Source organism: Gopherus evgoodei, chromosome 10, assembly GCF_007399415.2.
Source record: "Gopherus evgoodei ecotype Sinaloan lineage chromosome 10, rGopEvg1_v1.p, whole genome shotgun sequence".
Classification (NCBI taxonomy): Eukaryota; Metazoa; Chordata; order Testudines; family Testudinidae; genus Gopherus; species Gopherus evgoodei.
Genome location: NC_044331.1, coordinates 86,352,200 through 86,371,101, shown reverse-complemented (window position 1 = coordinate 86,371,101; position 18,902 = coordinate 86,352,200). Strand labels below are relative to the sequence as shown.

Here is an 18,902-nt window from a genome sequence, read left to right as displayed (position 1 = left end):
TTCTGCTCTGAAGTGTCCATCCTTTTCCTGGAACACTCAGAGAAATAAGATTTGTTGCTCCCTTAAAGAGAAAAAAGTATAGCTTATTACTTTAATTAGAGTTAATTACTTCAATTCAAAAACAGCACCGAGTTGGTTTAGATCAGTGTTTCTCAACCTTTTTGTGCTGGTAACTCCTTTTGAACGTAAAAAATTGTGGCCCACCTACTAAAAAGACTGGCATTAGGGGGTGCCAAACAGGGCAATTGCCAGGGCTCCAAAAGCTAAGGGCAGGTGTTCACTACCCGCTGTATTGGCGGGTAGTGATCAATCTATCGGTGATCCATTTATCATGTCTCATCTAGAGAGGGATAAATCGATCCCTGAACGCACTCCCCGTCGACTCCGGAACTCCAGCTCGCGAGAGGCGGAAGCAGAGTCGACAGGGGAGAGGTAGCGATCGACTCACTGCCATTCTCACGGCCAGGTAAATCGACCTAAGATACGCTGACGTCAGCTATGCACCCAGCACCAAAGGCAAATGCCTCTACCACTTGAGAAAAAAGGAGCAGGTTCACAGCTGTTAGTAAGAAGCAGGCTCTTGTCCTCACTTAATATTACATACGCTAAGAGCATTAAAATCAAATTACTGATACAAAGAAGGAGCTACAATTGTTGATCTTCCATTCCAAGTTTCCTGAACTATGTACAAAAATATCTACTTCATTAGAAAAGTGTAATGTTTTGCTTAAACATAAGCCAATATGACATAGCTTTAAACAAGACTTGTATTTTATTTTATATGGCAGATATTAAACCAACACTAATAAAAATGTTTGCCTGCTTACATTACAATGACAACGGTTATTATGAGACTGTTCAGGGTGAATGCTCCTCAGAAAAAAGAAGCTGATAAAAAAATCAAAGCTGCTTTATATGCAACATTTCTACATTATCAACCAAGAGGAAAAAAATATGAAATTATACTAAATGCTAACTTTTAATAATAATGAAATAATGAAAGCACTGTACTCTGTATCATAAGTTTTACTAGAGTTAACAGGTGTTTTTTTTAAAAACTTAAAAGCAATTGTTTTCAGCATTCTGATCATACACAAGGCAATTTAGACATTACACTTTCCATACGACTTTACACATACTGTGAAATACGGACATGACCACTAACACTTAGTACACTAACTACTACAGAAGGGAATGCGTCACCTCTAAGTTTTCATATTCTAATAACTCACACAATATTATAACAAACATTTATAAAAGAATTTTTCCTCTGAGCTGAAAGTAAGTAAAAGAAATTCCAGTCTAAATAGCAATTTAAACTTAAAAAAAAGTGTTTGAAGACAACAGCTTATAAAGTATTCATCTTCAACTATAACTACAGCATTACTAGCCTTCTGCTTCAAGACGAGTTTACAACTGCTCAAAGCAAATATCAATTTAAACATGTTACAAAACAGTTAATATTTTAGGAAGAAGTCTAAAGCAATGAGATGGTGCTTCCGTTGAGCTCTGCAGTCAGCAATACTATTGTTCTATATACATGTTCACAGAGATGTTAATACTGTACTAAATGGGAAGATTCAAAATTACCCATTTCATGTGTACTACTATTCTTAAATTTTTCCACATAATTTCTCAAGCAGTCAATAACATGGCAGTTTGTTGCAAATTAAAACATGCTTGTGTATGCTTAAATTGTTCTGATGCTTATTTTTGCACTCTGATAACTCAAAACATGTCAGACTTTGATTAAGGTGCAACTTTAATGTGTCTTAAGAAATCTGATATAGAAAGAACAGTAGGCACCTAGCGAGTGTCACGTGAACTATCATCTACCTTTCCACTAAGTCTATTAAAAAAAGTGGAAAGTTTCTGATATAAACAGGGATACAGCTGCAGCTCTACATAAAAAAATCTGTCAGTTATTGTATTAGACATTTAAATATGTGTTTGCTTGATTACATACAATACAGATATAAAAAAACTCTTTAAATCTTCTAGTGGACACTGAATGAATAGAAGAATTTTATTAAAAATTACTTTCCACAGATGATGCCGAAAACTAGGCACCTAAATTCATACCATGCTTAAATATAGATTTTACATTTGAAAAAAAGTGTTGACTTAACTGTGTAAGTTACAGATACATGCATACTTCAATATTGCATTGAAATACTGAGGTCCTTATTACATTCATTTTGATGTACAATCAACTTGGTATCTCTATTTTAAAAAAAGGGAAAATTAAATGCAAAATTTTACATTAGACATTGTTGCAATATTAAACTTACAAAAACTCAGAAAATTCAACCTTATAACATAAGAATGGCCATACCATTTCAGACCAATGGTCCAACTAGCCCAGTATCCCGTCTCTCACAGTAGCCAGTGCCAGATGCTTCAGAGGGAATGAGTAGAACAAGGTAATTTTGAGTGATTCATCCTTTGTCATCCAATCCCATCTTATGGCAGTTGGAAGTTTAGGAAAACCCAGAACATGGGGTTGCATCCTGGGCTAATAGCCATTGATGGACCTATCCTCCATGAACTTATACTTTTTCGCTTCACAACATCCCATGGCAATTACAGCTGTGACAGCAATCACAACATGATTACAACATAAATATGTAAAAAATTTATGCCACCCATATTACGATTTATATTGCGTACAATCATTAATCATTTAGATACGCAAAAGTTATTTTGCTTCTCATGGATCTTCCAATAGCCCCAATTAACAACTTCTAGTGTAAGCTGCTACTATTAAAGAAGTTATTCAAAATCTCTTACAGTAATTACCTAACTTTGTATTTAATAACATCATAAATAATGTAGGTATTTCACAGGAAACACACAGAACATATGACCATGCCCCAAACTGTTTACAATCCAACATGCAGAGCCTATATATAGGATTTGTGACACTGGCCCAAAGAGCTGACAATTAAAGTGTTCATCCTACAATTTTAAATGCCCCGAGGATGCAGTCCTGTAATCAGATATTGCAGATGGACTCTTGTGGAGCCCCATTAAAATCAATGATGGTCTTAAATCTTTAAACACTTAAATCTGATTGTAGACATGCACCTAATTTTAAGACTATTCATACATACACAGGATCTGACGAACCTGATCAGTGAAAATAAAACTGTCATCAGAAAGTGAAGGACATGGATTAAAAGATATACAATTACAAGTTTTGCTCAAACTAAGCAATGTTACATCCTGATTGTTCAATTTTGTTTTAAACTGTGAGAAAACTTTTTCTATGTTTATTGAAAGTATCCAAACACAAGCACTACTTAGATCACTGCATATCAAAAAGGGACACAGCAGCTAACCAACATCAAAAGCTGTTTTTGTTAAAAATCAAGTCAGAGATTATACTCTGCACATACAAAATAGCCATTCAATCAAAACTTTAAAAAAAAAATGAGCAGTACATTTTCATAAATATAATATAAAATGAAACACAAATCATGTAGGTTCTTACAAATTACATCAAAGACAGAGGATATTTTGAACTTATTTTCAATATACACTAGTTCAGGGGCAGGCAACCTATGGCACATGTGCCGAAGGCGGCATGCAAGCTGATTTTCAGTGGCACTCACACTGCCTGGGTCCTGGCCACTGGTCCGTGGGGCTCTCCATTTTAATTTAATTTTAAATGAAGCTTCTTAAACATTTTTAAAACCTTAGTTACTTTACATTCAACAACAGTTTAGTTATATATTATAGACTTATAGAAAGAGACCTTCTAAAAATATTAAAATGTATTACTGGCACACGAAACCTTAAATTAGAGTGAATAAATGAAGACTCGGCACATCACTTCTGAAAGGTTGCTGACTCCTGCACTAGTTGTCCATTTCTCCCAAAAACCTTCATTTTTTTTAATACAGTCCTTCACACATGAAACATTCTCCCTAAACAGATTGAAAAAGCCACTATACATTCCTTCAAAACCTCTCTCAAGATCCATTTCTACCATGACATTTACAGTAAACCACTCAGTGATAAAATCTTGGCAGGTGAACAGCAGGAGTTACTGATACTGGCTGGGATTTTTTGAAGAGGCCATTGAAGTTAGACACATAAATCCCATTGAAAGTCAACTGCCATTTCCAGTTTATTTTTTTAATTTATTTTGATTCAAGACCTGCTAATTGTTGCATATGTGATAAATATAACTACATGTTCCAGTCATTATTACTCTTGTTCTCCTTTGCCCATCCTCTGCATTCATCTATTACATCTTGCCTTAACATAGGGCTAATCCTGAAAACACCAGTATGTGAGTAACTTAAATGCACATTAATTTGCAGGATCAGCCACTTAGACTGCAACATGAGTCTGTAGAGCACCCAGCACAACAGGGCCATAATCTTGATTGGAACCTCTTGATAGTCGTGTAATGCATGTAATAGCACAGTTTAATAGCTATAAGTGACGACTAACAATTCATTAGATAAGTAAACGAAGTTTTTATTATGGACTGATTGATACATCCCTTCAACTGAATATAAAAACTTACTTTTAAGCAAAGGAAAATCAAGAACCAGTTAAAAAGGAGAAAAAGCACACACTGAAATGACTAACTACACCTCTACCCCGATATAATGCGACCAGATATAGCACAAATTCGGATATAATGCGGTAAAGCAGCGCTCCAGGGGGGTGGGGCTGTGCGCTCTGGCAGATCAAAACAAGTTTGATATCATGCAGTTTCACCTATAACGCAGTAAGATTTTTTGGCTCCCGAGGACAGCATGATATCGGGGTAGACGTGTAGTTAAAAAATCTAAAATAGCGTGAACATATTATTGGAAGAAATCATCACACCAAACATTGTACAAAGGCAACCAAACTTTACAAAATTAAAACTTATTAATGAAGGTATATATAATTTAGAAACTTTATACACAAATCTCCACAGACATGATTTTACCAAGAATTAGATCCCAGAAAAAAGCCATCACCATTCAGAATTAATAATCGTGTTATTTCTATCAGAAAATTTAATAATTATAAGCATGTTCCTTATACATTTTACATCTCAAAATTCATATTCCTAAACTTTCCAACACAGGAGGGTAAGAAATTACCTGCTGCATTGAAAACACATCTATAATATTTACAGTACATAAATAACTACAGCCAGAAAAGTAATTGAACTCAACATTAACAGAAAAGCAACTTCTTACATATCAGATGTGCTTTAAAATAATCATTACACAGATACAGTCTTTAGGTCCTAATCCTTCATTAGGATTTGCTAGCACTGATTCCTATACCCCAAGTAGGGACACTGCACAACTGCAGAAGTCTGCACGAGGTGGCCCTAAACAGTACATATTTATAAAAAGGCATAATTATAAAAGAACAGTAGCGATGTTATGATGGGGGTTTATTATAGACCACCAAATGAAGAAGAGGAATTGGTGAATCATTCTACAAGCAGGTAACAATTTTAACTAACACAGATGAGCTAGTATTAATGGGGGATTTTAACTTCCCTGATATCTGTTGAAAGACTATTACAGGAAAACATAATATGTCCTGCGAATTCTTAGCATATGCAGGGACTGAGGAAACAAACAGGGGTCATCCATTTTGGATCTGGTTTTGACCAACACAGATGAATTAGGTGCGAACGTGAACGTGGTCAGGAACTTGGGAGGAAGTGATCATGATCTGATAGAATTCAAGATCCTATGAAAAGGAGGATATGAGAACAGCAAAATAAGGACAATGGACTTCAGAAAGGCGGATTTCAACCAACTCAGAGAAATAGTATGCAAGGTCCCATGGAAAGACTAATTAGGTAGAAAAGTAGTTGAAGGGGGCTGACAGTTCCTAAAAGATGTAATACTAGAGGCTCTATATCAAACTATTCCAATGCAGACGGAAGATAAGAAGAGCCACAGGAGGTCAATGTGACTGCAGAAGGAGCTATTTAGCTATCTAAAAACCAAAAGGAAAACATGCAGGAAATAGGAAGGGCATGTCACCAAGGAAGAAGATAATGGGAATAGCATGAGCGTTTAGGGATAAAATCAGGAAAACCAAGGCAAAGAGTTACAGCTGGCAAGGAATGTTAGAGACAACAAGAAGGGGTTCTTCAAATATGTCAGACAAAAAAGAAAGATCAATGGAAGTGTGGGTTCACTGCTCAATGGAGAAGGTGAGCTGGTAATGGAAGATGATAGGAAGGCACAGCTGCTCAGTGCCTACTTTGATTCAGTCTTCTCACAAAAAACAACTAGCCGAGTTATCACAGACAATAAAGGGAAAGGGATGAAGATAGGGATAAAGAAAGAACATGTCAGAGTTCTTCTGACTAATTTGAATGAATTCAAATCAGTGAGGTCTGATGCTATTCACTCCAAGGTACTGAAAGAATTAGCTGAAGAAATCTCAGTGCCACTGGCAATAATATTTGCTAACTCGTGGATGACAGGAGAGGTCCTAGAAGACAGAAGGAAGGGCTAACATAGTGCCTGCCCCTCTTTAAAAAATAGAGGGAAAAGGAGGAGCCGGGGAACTATAGACCAATCAGCCTGACTTTGATACCTGGGAAGCTACCAGATCAATGGATAAAACATTCAATTTGCAAATACCTGGAGGATGAAAGGGTAATCAGTAGCAACCAGCATGGATTTACTAAGAACAAATCATGTCAAACCAGCTTAACTTCCTTCCTGACAAAGTAACTGGTTTGGTGGATAGGGAGAATGCAGTGGACATAATATACCTGGACTTCGGCAAAACTTCTGACACAGTCCCACATGACAGTCTCATAAGTAAGCTACAAAATACAGGCTTGGTGGAACTACCATTAAGTGGATACATAAATGGTTAAACAACCACAAACAAAGCGTAACTATTAATGGAATTATGTCAGATTGGCAGGAGGTCTCAAGTGGAGTTCCACAGAGATCTGCTCTGGGTCTAGTGTTGTTGAATATTTCTATTAATGACCCAGATGTAGGAAAAGAGAGTATACTGATCAAATCTGAAGATGACACAAAGCTGGAAGGGAAGGTTGCCAACACTTTGGAGGATAGAGCTAAAATTGAGAGGATTCTTGATAAATTGGGGAACTGGGCTATAGACAACAAAATGAAATTCAGCAAAGACAGAAGTAAGGTGCTACACTTAGGGAAGAAAAATCAAACGCACAAATACAGAATGGGGAATAACTAGCTTGGCAGCAACACTGCTGAGAAGGATCTGGGAGTTGTGGTGGATCACAACCTCAACATGAGTCAGCAAAGCAATGCTGTTGCAAAAAAAGCAAATACGTTAAATTGCATTAACAAAGGCATAGCTTGCAAGTCATGGCAGATTACAATAGCGCCCTACTCAGTGCTGGTTAGGCCTCAGCTGAAGTACTGTGTCCAGTTTTGGTCACCAACGTATAGAAAGAATGTAAAGCCGAGTGACAAAGATGATCAAGGGACGGAATGCAGCCATATGAGCAAAGGCTGAAGGAACTCGATATGTTTAGTTTGAAAAAGAGGAGATTAAGGGGGACATGATAGCAGTCTTCAAATACCTGAAAGGATGCCATTAAAAAAAAAAAAGGAGAAAAGTTGTTCTCTTGCACCATGGAGGGCAGGACGAGGGGCAATCAGTTCAAACTACAACATAGCAAATTTAGATTAAATCTTGGGGGATAAACTTCCTAACTGTAAGAACAGTAGGACAATGAAACAGATTGCCTAGGGATGTTGCATAAGTTCCTTCACTGGAGGCTTTCAAAAGGAGGCTGGATAGTCCTCTGTCTTGGATGATTTAGAAACAACAAATCCCATACCTTGGCAAGGGCTTTGCAGTCCCTTCTAAACCTATAATTCTATGATTCTGTGCTCACAAAAAATCTGATAAATTACTTAAAGTTAGAGGAAATCTCTCAAAACTAATTCAGCAAGTTTTACCAGATACCAATGATTCTCTAACCAAAAGTACATCTCTGTATGTACATAAAGTCACTGATAATATTGCAAATGCCAAATTGACTTGGGGGGAAGGGGGTGGGAACTTACTCATCTCCATTTGGACAGATTCCTGTGGTCTCATCATATTTTGTACAATAAACATCTGGACTGTAGTTAAAAGTCCCATCACGCCTTCGAATGGGTCTACGACGACGCTGATTTAGGAAATGCCAGTGAAAACAGGTAAATGGTCTGTGCTGGGTACACTTGTGCTGCAAGAATAGAGGGCACTGCTCTGTCCTAAAGTCCTTCAGATACCTAAAAAAATTTAACTGTGTTACAAGTTCATCTTATTGGAGGCACATTGATTACAGCATTAACAAGGCACTTGATAATTCAAAATGTGCAGCCCATGAGAGTGTACAATTTTATCCTGTGTAAAATTATATTCTCTACATACATTTTACTGCTTAGCTAGAAATTAAATATGACAATTTTTAATTAAAATTGCTTTACTATTGAAGTTCACAATGTAATTCCTGTATACTATGTTGCACAACTTAAATAAAAATGTTTATATTAGGGCTGTCAAGCGGTTAAAAAAATTAATTGCATGGTTAAAAAAATTAATTGCGATTAATCGCACTGTTAAAAAATAACAGAATATCATTTATTTAAATACCTTGCAATGCCGGCTACAAAAGTGCCATGCAAATGCCTGTTCTCACTTTCTGTTGACAATGTAAATAAGAAGAGGGCTGCATTAACAAACTTGTTTGCCTTAATGATTGGCAGAACAAGAAGTAGGACTGAGTGGACTTGAAGGTTTTTAAGTTTTATATTGTCTTGGTTTTGAGTGCAGCTGTGTAACAAAAAAGTCTTCATTTGTAAGTTGCACTTTCACAACACAGAGATTGAACTACAGTACTTGTATGAGGTGAATTAAAAATACTATTTCTTCAGTGCGATTAATTATGATTAATTTTTTTTAATCGTGATTAATTTTTTTGAGTTAATCGTGTAAGTTAACTGTGATTAATCGACAGCCCTAATTTATATCAAATACTACAGTCAAAAATCATGTCTATAGGCTTTAAAAATTAGATTTCCTTAAGTGACAATCATACAGCAGTTCCAAGCACTTCAAAACAAGTTACTTGAATGCAAATTCAGACTCCCTATTATAATAGATATGGGGTAGGCAACCTATGGCATGGGTACCCAAGGCGGCACGCGAGGTCATTTTCAGTGGCACTCACACCGCCTGGGTCCTGGCCACCAGTTCGGGGGGCTCTGCATTTTAATTTAATTTTAAATGAAGCTTCTTAAACATTTTTAAAACCTTATTTACTTTACATACAACAATAGTTTAGTTGTATATTATAGACTTATAGAAAGAGACCTTCTAAAAACATTAAAATGTATTACTGGCACGTGAAACATTAAATTAGAGTGAATGAGACTCAAGGCACCACTTCTGAAAGGTTGCCGACCCCTGTACTACCTAATCCTACTAGAGCTGTTTTTTCAAATAACCACATTTGGTTTTACGTTAGAAATGCCTCTTAACTCCAATAACCCCACACCACAGACTCACATTGCATAGAAGCCTATCCTGGGAACACTGACATGAGAAATGGGGGAGGGATTGCAACTCCCTTCACCGTGGTACAGTAGTCTGGAGGGTGCAGGTGTAGGAGAGGGAAAGTGGATAGAAGTGAACAGGAAGAACATAAGAAATGAAGAAAAGGGAGTTTATCCTAGGGAGAAGAAAGAGCAGGGGTGATGGAAAAGAACACAAAAGTTTCTAGGGAAGGTACTGGAAGTTTAGAGGAGCTTGGTTCTTGGAGATTGTTACTGTGCAAACTATTGAGATCTGGGGGTTATGTGATGCGTTGGGCAGGCTGTATGAAGTTACTTATGGTTATTTCACGGCTTACCTCAGTCTGCTAGAAATCCCCAGTAATCTAGAGGCTGGGGGTAATTCAGTTATTGGGGATGTGCTTTGGGAATATTTATGGGGGGGGGGGGTGTCAGGGTTATCTAGGAGCTTCTGGGATAGTCACAGAGGTTATGTTTCTTATGTTTGTTTAGGGCAGGGGTAGGCAACCTGCAGCACGCGAGCTGATTTTCTGTGGCACTCACACTGCCCAGGTCCTGGCTACCACTCTGGGGAGCTCTGCATTTTAATTTAATTTTAAATGAAGCTTCTTAAACATTTTTAAAACCTTAGTTACTTTACATACAACAATAGTTTAGTTATATATTATAGACATATAGAAAGAGACCTTCTAAAAACATTAAAATGTGTTACCGGAACGCAAAACCTTAAATTACAGTGAATAAATGAAGACTGGGCACACCACTTCTGAAAGGCTGCTGACCCCTGGTTTAGGGGTAGTTAAGGTTACCGGAGGTATAAGAGTGTTAAAGAATGAAGAGATGGTTATGAAGTCTTTAGGGGTGTCTCAAGGGTTATGAGTGTCTCGGGTGCATGATGGTGTTTGTTTAGGGGATGATGAGCGGCTATAGGAGCGGTCTGGGGGCTGTGCGAGCATGGGGGCATGTGGGAAGCGTTAAAGGATGGTGGGGGTGACTTGGGAGGGCTGTAGGGCGGTGTTTCGGGAACATTATAGGATTGTACAGTGGATTAGGGGAGCTCGGGTAATGTTTCAGGGACGGCGAGGCCGCAGGTCGCGTTAGGGGCACTCGGGCCGCGTTCTAGGGCCGCCGACGAGTTAGGGGCTCTCGGGCCGCGTTCCGGCGCCGGAGGACAGCAGCCTCTCAGGCTCTCACAGCCCCTGCCCTGCCACCCGAGACCCGTTGGACCCAGGCCGGGTCCGTTACCTCAGGGCCTATGACCCCCGCCCGGCGTTGGGCCAGGCTTGGCAGGGACAAGAACGCGAAAGGTGGCTCCAGGGCCCGATACCTACTTATAGTGCGTCGGCTGCTCGGTCTGCGGGGACCCACCGCACCCGCCACCTCGAAAAGCCACTTTCGAAACCGACGGCATCTTCCTCAGCGGTAGCCACAGCGCAGGCGCCTGCCAGGCGAGAGCCACCTCCCCCAGCCCCGCCCAGCGCGAAGCCACCCCCTGTCCCCTGCTGAGCCGTGGGGGATTAAACCCCACCCGGGCGTGGAGGGAGAGTCTGGGACGGGAGGCGCTGACCCCACAGCGTTCAGGTATTGCGGGAGCGGTTCTCCCCACACTGCTAAACTGTTTACACCGCAGGGAGGCCGCAGCCTAGGGCGTGCAGGGCTGCTCTAAGACTGCAGCTTGGAAACCTTTGGGACGCTGGAAACAAGGGGGCTTGTGTGCATGAGTGCAGGGGGCCAGGGCCACACATGGGTATACCCCCCTCGGTGCTTCTCAAGCGGTCGCTAACTGATACGTCTCAGGGGGTTCCTTGCTCATTGGGATGATTTATCAGCAGACTAAGGTACAACACATAAATGAAACTCCCTTCGCTATAACGGCAAGCTTCTTGAAATGAGGCCTTCCAACCCGTATCCATACATTACTCACAACACATCAGATCCGCCCTACTGCTGCCCGCTCTTCTGCCTCTCCCCGACCTAGGGACTGAAAGAGTCATGTGCCTTTCCTAGATGTTGGCAAAAGAAGAGGTGGACAGAGGAAGCATTTTCTTTTTACACGTGATCTTTGACAGCAATACCCTGAAATATGCTTTTCTGTATGTATTTCAGAGTTAACTTTTAATGGTGGTTCTGTTGCAGTCTTCTTATAATACTATTACTCTTTGAAGACGTTACACATTAAATATTCTCATGGATGCTGCTGCAGTACCAAGCTCCTCCCCCTGGCCCATAACTTCATCCCTAATGATGATCCTATAACTACAGTCACAGACAGGGTCAAATACTCAGGCCATCTGTCAGTTGCAAGACTTCTTTCCCACAGACTGCCTCAAGGCTTCAACTGAGGATACCCATAAATCCACCACTTGCTAACCATTAGCAAGAAGGCCTGTCTCATTCTGCAATATTAGCCCCATTTTACTATTAGAGAATAAGTTTGTCTAACCAGGGAGGCCACTGGTCTAGTGAATGAGGCAGAAACCTAATACTAAGGGACCAAGATTCTATTCCTGATTCCCAAACTCAATAAATGTGACAGCTCTAAGCGTCAGTTTTATCACCTATAAAACAGAAATGATATTTCACAATGTCTTGTAAAGCACTCTGATAATATATAAGATCAAGGCAGGGAAAGATGTAGAAATCTCCTAGGCTTGTTCTTATTCTTGTAGAGTATATGGGAGGTATCAACACCAGTTCCTAATTAATTTATATTTAAAGAAGTTCAGTGTCCTAGGCATTTTACTACACAGCTAAAACACATTAAGAGTATGTTTTAAGATTAACTTTTAAATAGTACTGCACTTTTCTACTGTGCACAGTGTCCACATCAGAGTATATACGTAAAATTTAAGAATCACCATTGGAAAGATAAATAATTCAGTGACACTGAGAAGTGGTGTTTTTTTTTTAAATCACATATAGCTGGGTTATACTCAAACTTTATAAGATCTTATCTAGCACCCATCATGACATTAAAGAGGTATGTATATAAGATTTAGTTGGTTCTTCATTCCAGTCAGCACTGGATTTTTTTTAAAACCACATACACAAGAAGGGGTGATAGATGGAGAAAAAGAAGCGTATTTTGAGGAAGACTACATGGATTTTGCATTTGATTCTAAAGGCAATGAAGTTCATGGCCACCCTGTCTCATTCCTCACTCCTTCGGGACATTCCCTTAAATATCTCATTTAATTGTTATCAGCCCTTGTTACAACAACTATTAAACCAATTTAATGGTGATTCAAAAAACTGGACCTGAGAAATTTACCAGACACCTTTTAGCCATAAGAGATTAGGACAGACTAGGGAGGGGCAACAGCAAGATTCCATGGAAAACATAACTTTGGTTGTTGTTTACAGCTTTACCAAGTATACCAAACAGTTGAATACTAATTTCCCCCTTCTGTTACTCACACCTTCTTGTCAACTGTTTGAAATGGGCCACCCTCATTACCACTACAAAAATTATTTTTCCTCCCTTGGTATTCTACTGATAATTAAATTGTCTCATTAGACTGACCGCCCAACCTGGTAAGGCAACTCACATCTTTTCATGTACTATGTATAAATGTACCTGCTACTGTATTTTCCACTCCATGCATCAGATGAAGTAGGTTCTAGCACATGAAAGCTTACGTCCAAATAAATTTGTTACTTTCTAAGGTGCCACAAGGACTCCTCATTGTTTTAGCTGGATGATAAGCTTCTAGCTTTTAAGGTTGCAAAAACTAATTTTGTTTTTCAAATGAAAACTTAAATTCTGAAGAAATGGATGGCTTCAGCTCCTTCTTTTGCTAGGAAAAGTTTTCTAAAAGTCAGTTGTAAGTAGGATGTGTGATTTTAAGACCTGGAAAGTTAGAATTAATTTTGCAATTAAGATTTACCCAGATACTAGTTTGCCCTTCACAATTAAGAGGATTGTCTTTCGCCTTCATGAATGAACTGTTCAATTACATCTGCTACAAAAGGATCTTTTCTACTGATGACAGAGAAAGTCTATCTCCACCGCAGAGCTATGTTTGGTTCTGTAGTGTAGAAAACAGATTTATTAAACTCACACTGACAGTGCATTAAAGGAGTTTTATGGAAGTCATTTCCACATGACCTAACACAATAGTAGAGTACAGAATATGAAGTTAACATTCAGCTTGATAGCAATACGGCATATACGTATGTAGCTATCTTCACCGCGCTTTACAAAGTAATTTGTTATCTCAGTGTCATTGTCACCTTTGGTGCAATGTTTTTGTGTCCTTCTGACTTTGATATTGTAATACATTCAAAATCTTAAAAGTCAGGTGATGGGGGACAGGTCTAACCAGTCTTAAGACAGCATCAGTACAGCAGTGTTCACATATTGAACCTTCTGACTGCAGCTATGCACAAGTTAAGAGCCCCCTTGATTAACTCTGTTGCCATGAGTTATATGAGGATTAGCAAGAATTACCAGCGATGGCGAGGAATCAGGTTTGCAGAATAAAGAGACTGATAGGTGGGAAAACAAGAGTTTCCAGGCAGGTCAGTGCATCAGATCACTTGGAATACCAGCAGTTTCCTAGGGGGCCTGCTATTACAGCTACCCTCCCCTAGGTCAGCATTTTTCCTGTTGGGATGATGGTGGCAGTATTTTGTTTTCTGGGGTCTCATCTAACAACCCTGGCACCTGCTGATGGAAAACGGCTCCCAGTTGCTTGTCGACTTCTGCCTCCTCCCTAAAAACACACCAGAGCAGCAGCCCTATCCCTAGCAGGCTGACAGGAAGCACTTTCACCCAGGGTCTCCGATAGTCACTGCCCATGGACCTGTCCACAGACCAGACCCGCGGGCTGGCTTTGCTGGTGGAGAAGGGGATGGGCCTGGAGCTCGCAGACTCCGCTACGTCCTCCGGCCCCGGATGCCGACTGAGGCGTCGCACTGCACAGAAGGGACAGGAGAGCAGGCGCGGCCTGGAGGGAAAAAAGGAAGAATAAACGCGAAGTAACGCGAGTCGCAGCCCCGTCTCCGCCCCGGGCGGATCCGCCCCCCGCCCCAGGAAAGCCCCACGAGGAGCAAGCCCGCGCCACCTCTCACCGCCAGCCCCACAGGATCGCGCGCCTCATCCCACTCCACCACTGCCACCCGTCACGTCCGGTGTAGGGAAGAAGAGGGCGCGGCTTAGTAACGTGCACCGGAGCATGCTCAGTACCTCTACTGAAGCCGCTGCCCTTCACCCTGCCCTTATTACCGGTAGGATTCTGCTCCAGGACTATGCAGGGCTGGCGGAGGGGACCTGCTCCGCCAGTATCTGGAGCTGGGTCTAGCCTAGGGTGACTAGATAGCAAGTGTGAAAAATCAGAACGGGGTGGGGGGTAATAGGAGCCTACATAAAAAAAGATCCAAAAATCGGGACTGTCCCTATAAAATCAGGACACCTGGTCACCCTAGTCTAGCCCCAGCCCTGCCCCGCGTGTCCCTGCCTGAGTGAAAGCAGCGAGGCTCTCCCTTGCCTGCTGCCTTCCTGGGCTGCCTCAGGCTGTAGCAAGAGCAGTGGCCGGCTGAGGCAGCACCTCAGGAGGGGAGCAGGCAGGGGCATACACTTTGCAGCCCTCCCCTCCCCCGGCACCTACCTGGAGGAGACACCGAGAGGGCTTCTGGCCAAGAGACATCTGGAGTGAACCTCACTCACCTGAGCAGCTGCTGGGGCTTCAGGTGAGTGTTTGACCCTGTGATTTCCCCTCCCCTGACCCAAATTCTCTCTCAGAGCCTTAGACAGGTCAGGGGCGGAGTTTGAGGGGGGCGGGTTCTAGGCACCACCAAATTTTCTACAAACTTACCACCCCATTGTCAGGGGTTAAAAAGTCGCAAAGGGGGTGAATTGGAGGAGGGGAGTGGCCAGGGTCTAGGCAGGGTGGTCAAGCAGCTGGAGGCAGTATTAGGAGAGGGGCTAAAGGGCAAAATCAGGGATGAAGGGGAGGATCAGGAGTTAAGCTCGGGGGTGAGGCACTGGCAGAGGCCAAAACCCCGCACAGGGGGTAGCAGTTACCTCAGTGGGACTGAGACACACCAGTGCTTTGCAAAATAGTTTGTTGGAGGGGCAAGAGGCTTTTTTATTTGAGGAAAGTGGCTTTTCTGTATGGTCACATGAACTGAGCATACTCAGTAACATCTGCTGAAGCCACTGCCCTTCACCCTGCCCTAAAAATCTACTGATTTACAGGGGCTAAAAGAGGGCAAATGGGGGAGAATTAGAGCAGGGGGTGGCCGGGATCTGAGCAGGGGGCAGAAATTGACTAGGCAGGGGGGTCAAGCAGCTGAAGGCAGCATTAGGAGAGGGGCTAAAGGGCAAAATCAAGGATGGGGCAGGGAGGAGCAGGACTTAAACTCGGGATGAGGTGCTGGCAGAGGGTGTCAAAAGCCAAAACCTGGCACAGGCAGAGGCACAGGGGGTAACAGTTACCCCAGTGCAATTGAGACACCCAGGTTTGCCAAAATGGAAGGGGGCAAAGGGGTTTTTTTATTTTCCCCTCTCACAGACAGCATCTCTCAGCATCAGCTTCCCAGAGCTCGGTTCTTAAAGGCGACAAGGGGATTAGCTCCACAAGCACTGTGAGCTGAGTCTGTCCACGCTAGCGCTTTAAAGCGCTCAAACTTGCTGCGCTCGGGGGAGGGGTGACGTTTCACACCCCGGAGCCAGCAAGTTAAAGCGCTTTCACTTGCCAGTGGGGTAGATAATCCCTGAGATTTAATTCAGTGAAACATTTTACATATATCCTCTCAAAGAAAAGAATCCCGAGTTGTCTTATCTGCTGCTGGGATTTTTAGAGCAGATGTTTATTTTGTTGGATCATCTTACTTCCACTCTCACTGAATATTGGTGGTCAGACCAATAGTTTGCCTAATCTAGTATCCTGTCTTGTGACAGGATATCCTGTCTTGTGTCATTGAACCATCCCATTGTCCACTCCCAGCATCTGTCAATCAAAGGACGGTTTAGGGACATGCAGAGCATGGGCCTGCATCCCTGATTATCTTGGCTAATAGCCAATGTACTTATCCTGAGGGACTGATCTAATTCTTTATTCAACCCATTCATAGTTTTGCCTTTCAAAATATAATGAACACACATCTACAACCCCAAGATACCTTTACAACCCCAAGAATTCTAAAATCATGAGTTATACACCCTCGAGTCAAGAAATTTTAATAAATAAATATTTTTTTATGTGCCTCTTTGTTCCTGACCCTGTAGGGTGCGGTAAGGCCGCCAGTTCCAATGCCTTGAGCTTAAACACCTGAATGAATCTTAGTCTACCCTCATACTCCCAAACATTTCATATACCTAAGGCCATATCTACACTTTAAGTGTTGGTTAACTCAAGTTATGTCACCATAGAGTCACTATGGTTACTATGTCACTTGTGTGCATGCCTCCTGGATTCCTTATCTCAGCAGTCTGGGTACTCACCAAAAGCACTTGTATCGATTCAGAGTGAGGTGCACCATGAATAGATATCCCACTGTCCACCCACTGTATTTTGGGAAGCTTTGGTTTGGCAGTGTATGCTGGGTACCAAACAGGTCAGACAGGGGTGGTTGTGGCCATGGGATCCAACTTCTTATAATGCATTGTTAACCATTCACTAATGTTATATATCCCATACATAAATGTATACATGTTTTCACCTTTTTTTTCTAAACTCACAAACCTGCCTAGCCCTCCTCACTGTCTGCCATCTCACACAGAATCATGGAGCTTGCATGGCTCTGCACTATTGTCATGAGTGTTTCAACCCAAAGGTGCATGCTCCTTTACTATTTGCAGATCAGCAAACATACATGTACATATACTCTACATTCTTTATGAAAATATGCTTATGATATGGATATGACATAGCTAATATATACTTTATGCAAGATGGCTGATGTGGGGTATCACTGCAAAACTTAAGACTAATTGACTCTATTTATCCAATCTGTATGGATGTAATGTTTGTATCTGAGGCTAGAAATATTGGCCATTTCTCTGCATTTCAAATGTGCTCTGTCTGATGAGGCCAGACAATGTTAGTGGCTTATTGAAGGAATGCACAAACACATAAAGATTACCCCAGGAACTGTGCCTCTGAACGATAGTGCTATACAGTGGGGACTACTTGATCAAGATCAGATACTTCTACACAGTGGTTGCCGTTTGACCCAGGTCACAGCAAAAGAGCCTTCCAGAAAATGGGAGGAAGAAAGAAAAGGTGGACAGTGACAGCCTACAAGAACAACCAGAAACACCTGAGGTACAAAGACTAAACAGTGAGAAGTGATTGTCCCAGCAACCTGGATGATGGGAAGACAGACGCTTCAACTCAGCTCAGCATACTGAGAATAAGAAGGATCTGACATTACCAACCACAGTAGAATAATCCATGTGTGTATAATATATCATTTGTCCCCATCATGCAGACATAGGCCTTTTTCTCACTTCTACTAAAACTAATAAAAACAGTTTAACAGTGAAAACAAAGGCTAAAGAAGATATCTCAAAAATTAAATGAGAGAGCAATGAGGTGACATATGAGTACCATAGTTCTGTGGTGATACCTCTTTGCTCCTTATGTGTATAAGGCCTGGTCTACACTACTGATTTTAGCAGCGTTAAACTGATTTAACGCTGTACCCGTCCACACTACGAGGCCCTTTATATCGCTATAAATGGCTCTTTAAATCGGTTTCTGTACTCCTCCCCGACGAGAGGAGTAGCGCTAAAATCGGTATTACCATTTCGGATTAGGGTTAGTGTGGCTGCAAATCGACAGTATTGGCCTCCGGGTGGTATCCCACAGTGCACCACTGTGACCGCTCTAGACAGCAATCTGAACTCGAATGCACTGGCCATGTAGACAGGAAAAGCCCCGCGAACTTTTGAATTTCATTTCCTGTTTGGCCAGCGTGGAGCTCTGATCAGCACAGGTGACCACGCAGAGCACAGGTAACAATGCAGTCTCCTGAGAATAGAAAAAGAGCTCCAGCATGGACCGCACAGGAGGTACTGGATCTGATCGCTGTATGGGGAGAGGACTCCGTGCTAACAGAACTCCGTTCCAAAAAACGAAATGAAAAAATATTTGAAAAAATTTCCAGGGCTATGATGGAAAAAGGCCACACCAGGGACTCAGTGCAGTGCAGAGTGAAAGTTAAGGAGCTCAGACAAGCCTACCAGAAAACCAAAGCAGCAAACGGAAGGTCTGGGGCAGGGCCGAAAACATGCCGCTTCTACGCTGAGCTGCATGCAATTTTAGGGGGCTGCGCCACCACTACCGTACCCCTGTCCGTGGATTCTGAGGTGGGGGTTGTAATCTCAACCATGGCTGAGGATTCTGTGGA

General features: G+C 41.7%; 1 protein-coding gene and 1 long non-coding RNA gene across 9 annotated transcripts in view; one reads left to right on the top strand and one right to left on the bottom strand.

The window, feature by feature from the left end:
- Positions 1-10,976, bottom strand: part of UNKL (unk like zinc finger) — a 132,367-nt gene extending 121,391 nt beyond the window's left edge. For all 8 annotated transcript variants that reach the window (XM_030577747.1, XM_030577748.1, XM_030577749.1 and 5 more), the window contains exons 1-2: positions 10,877-10,976; positions 8,052-8,261 (exon numbers count right to left, since the gene is read on the bottom strand). In XM_030577747.1, coding sequence (XP_030433607.1) covers positions 8,052-8,261; positions 10,877-10,956 — 290 coding nt within the window. In that variant the 5' untranslated portion in view covers positions 10,957-10,976. The remainder of the gene's footprint in view (positions 1-8,051; positions 8,262-10,876) is intronic.
- A 3,941-nt stretch (positions 10,977-14,917) lies between these two features.
- LOC115659215 overlaps positions 14,918-18,902 on the top strand; it is a 29,629-nt gene continuing 25,644 nt past the window's right edge. The window contains exon 1 of the long non-coding RNA XR_004002482.1: positions 14,918-15,236. This is a non-coding gene — a long non-coding RNA (uncharacterized LOC115659215). The remainder of the gene's footprint in view (positions 15,237-18,902) is intronic.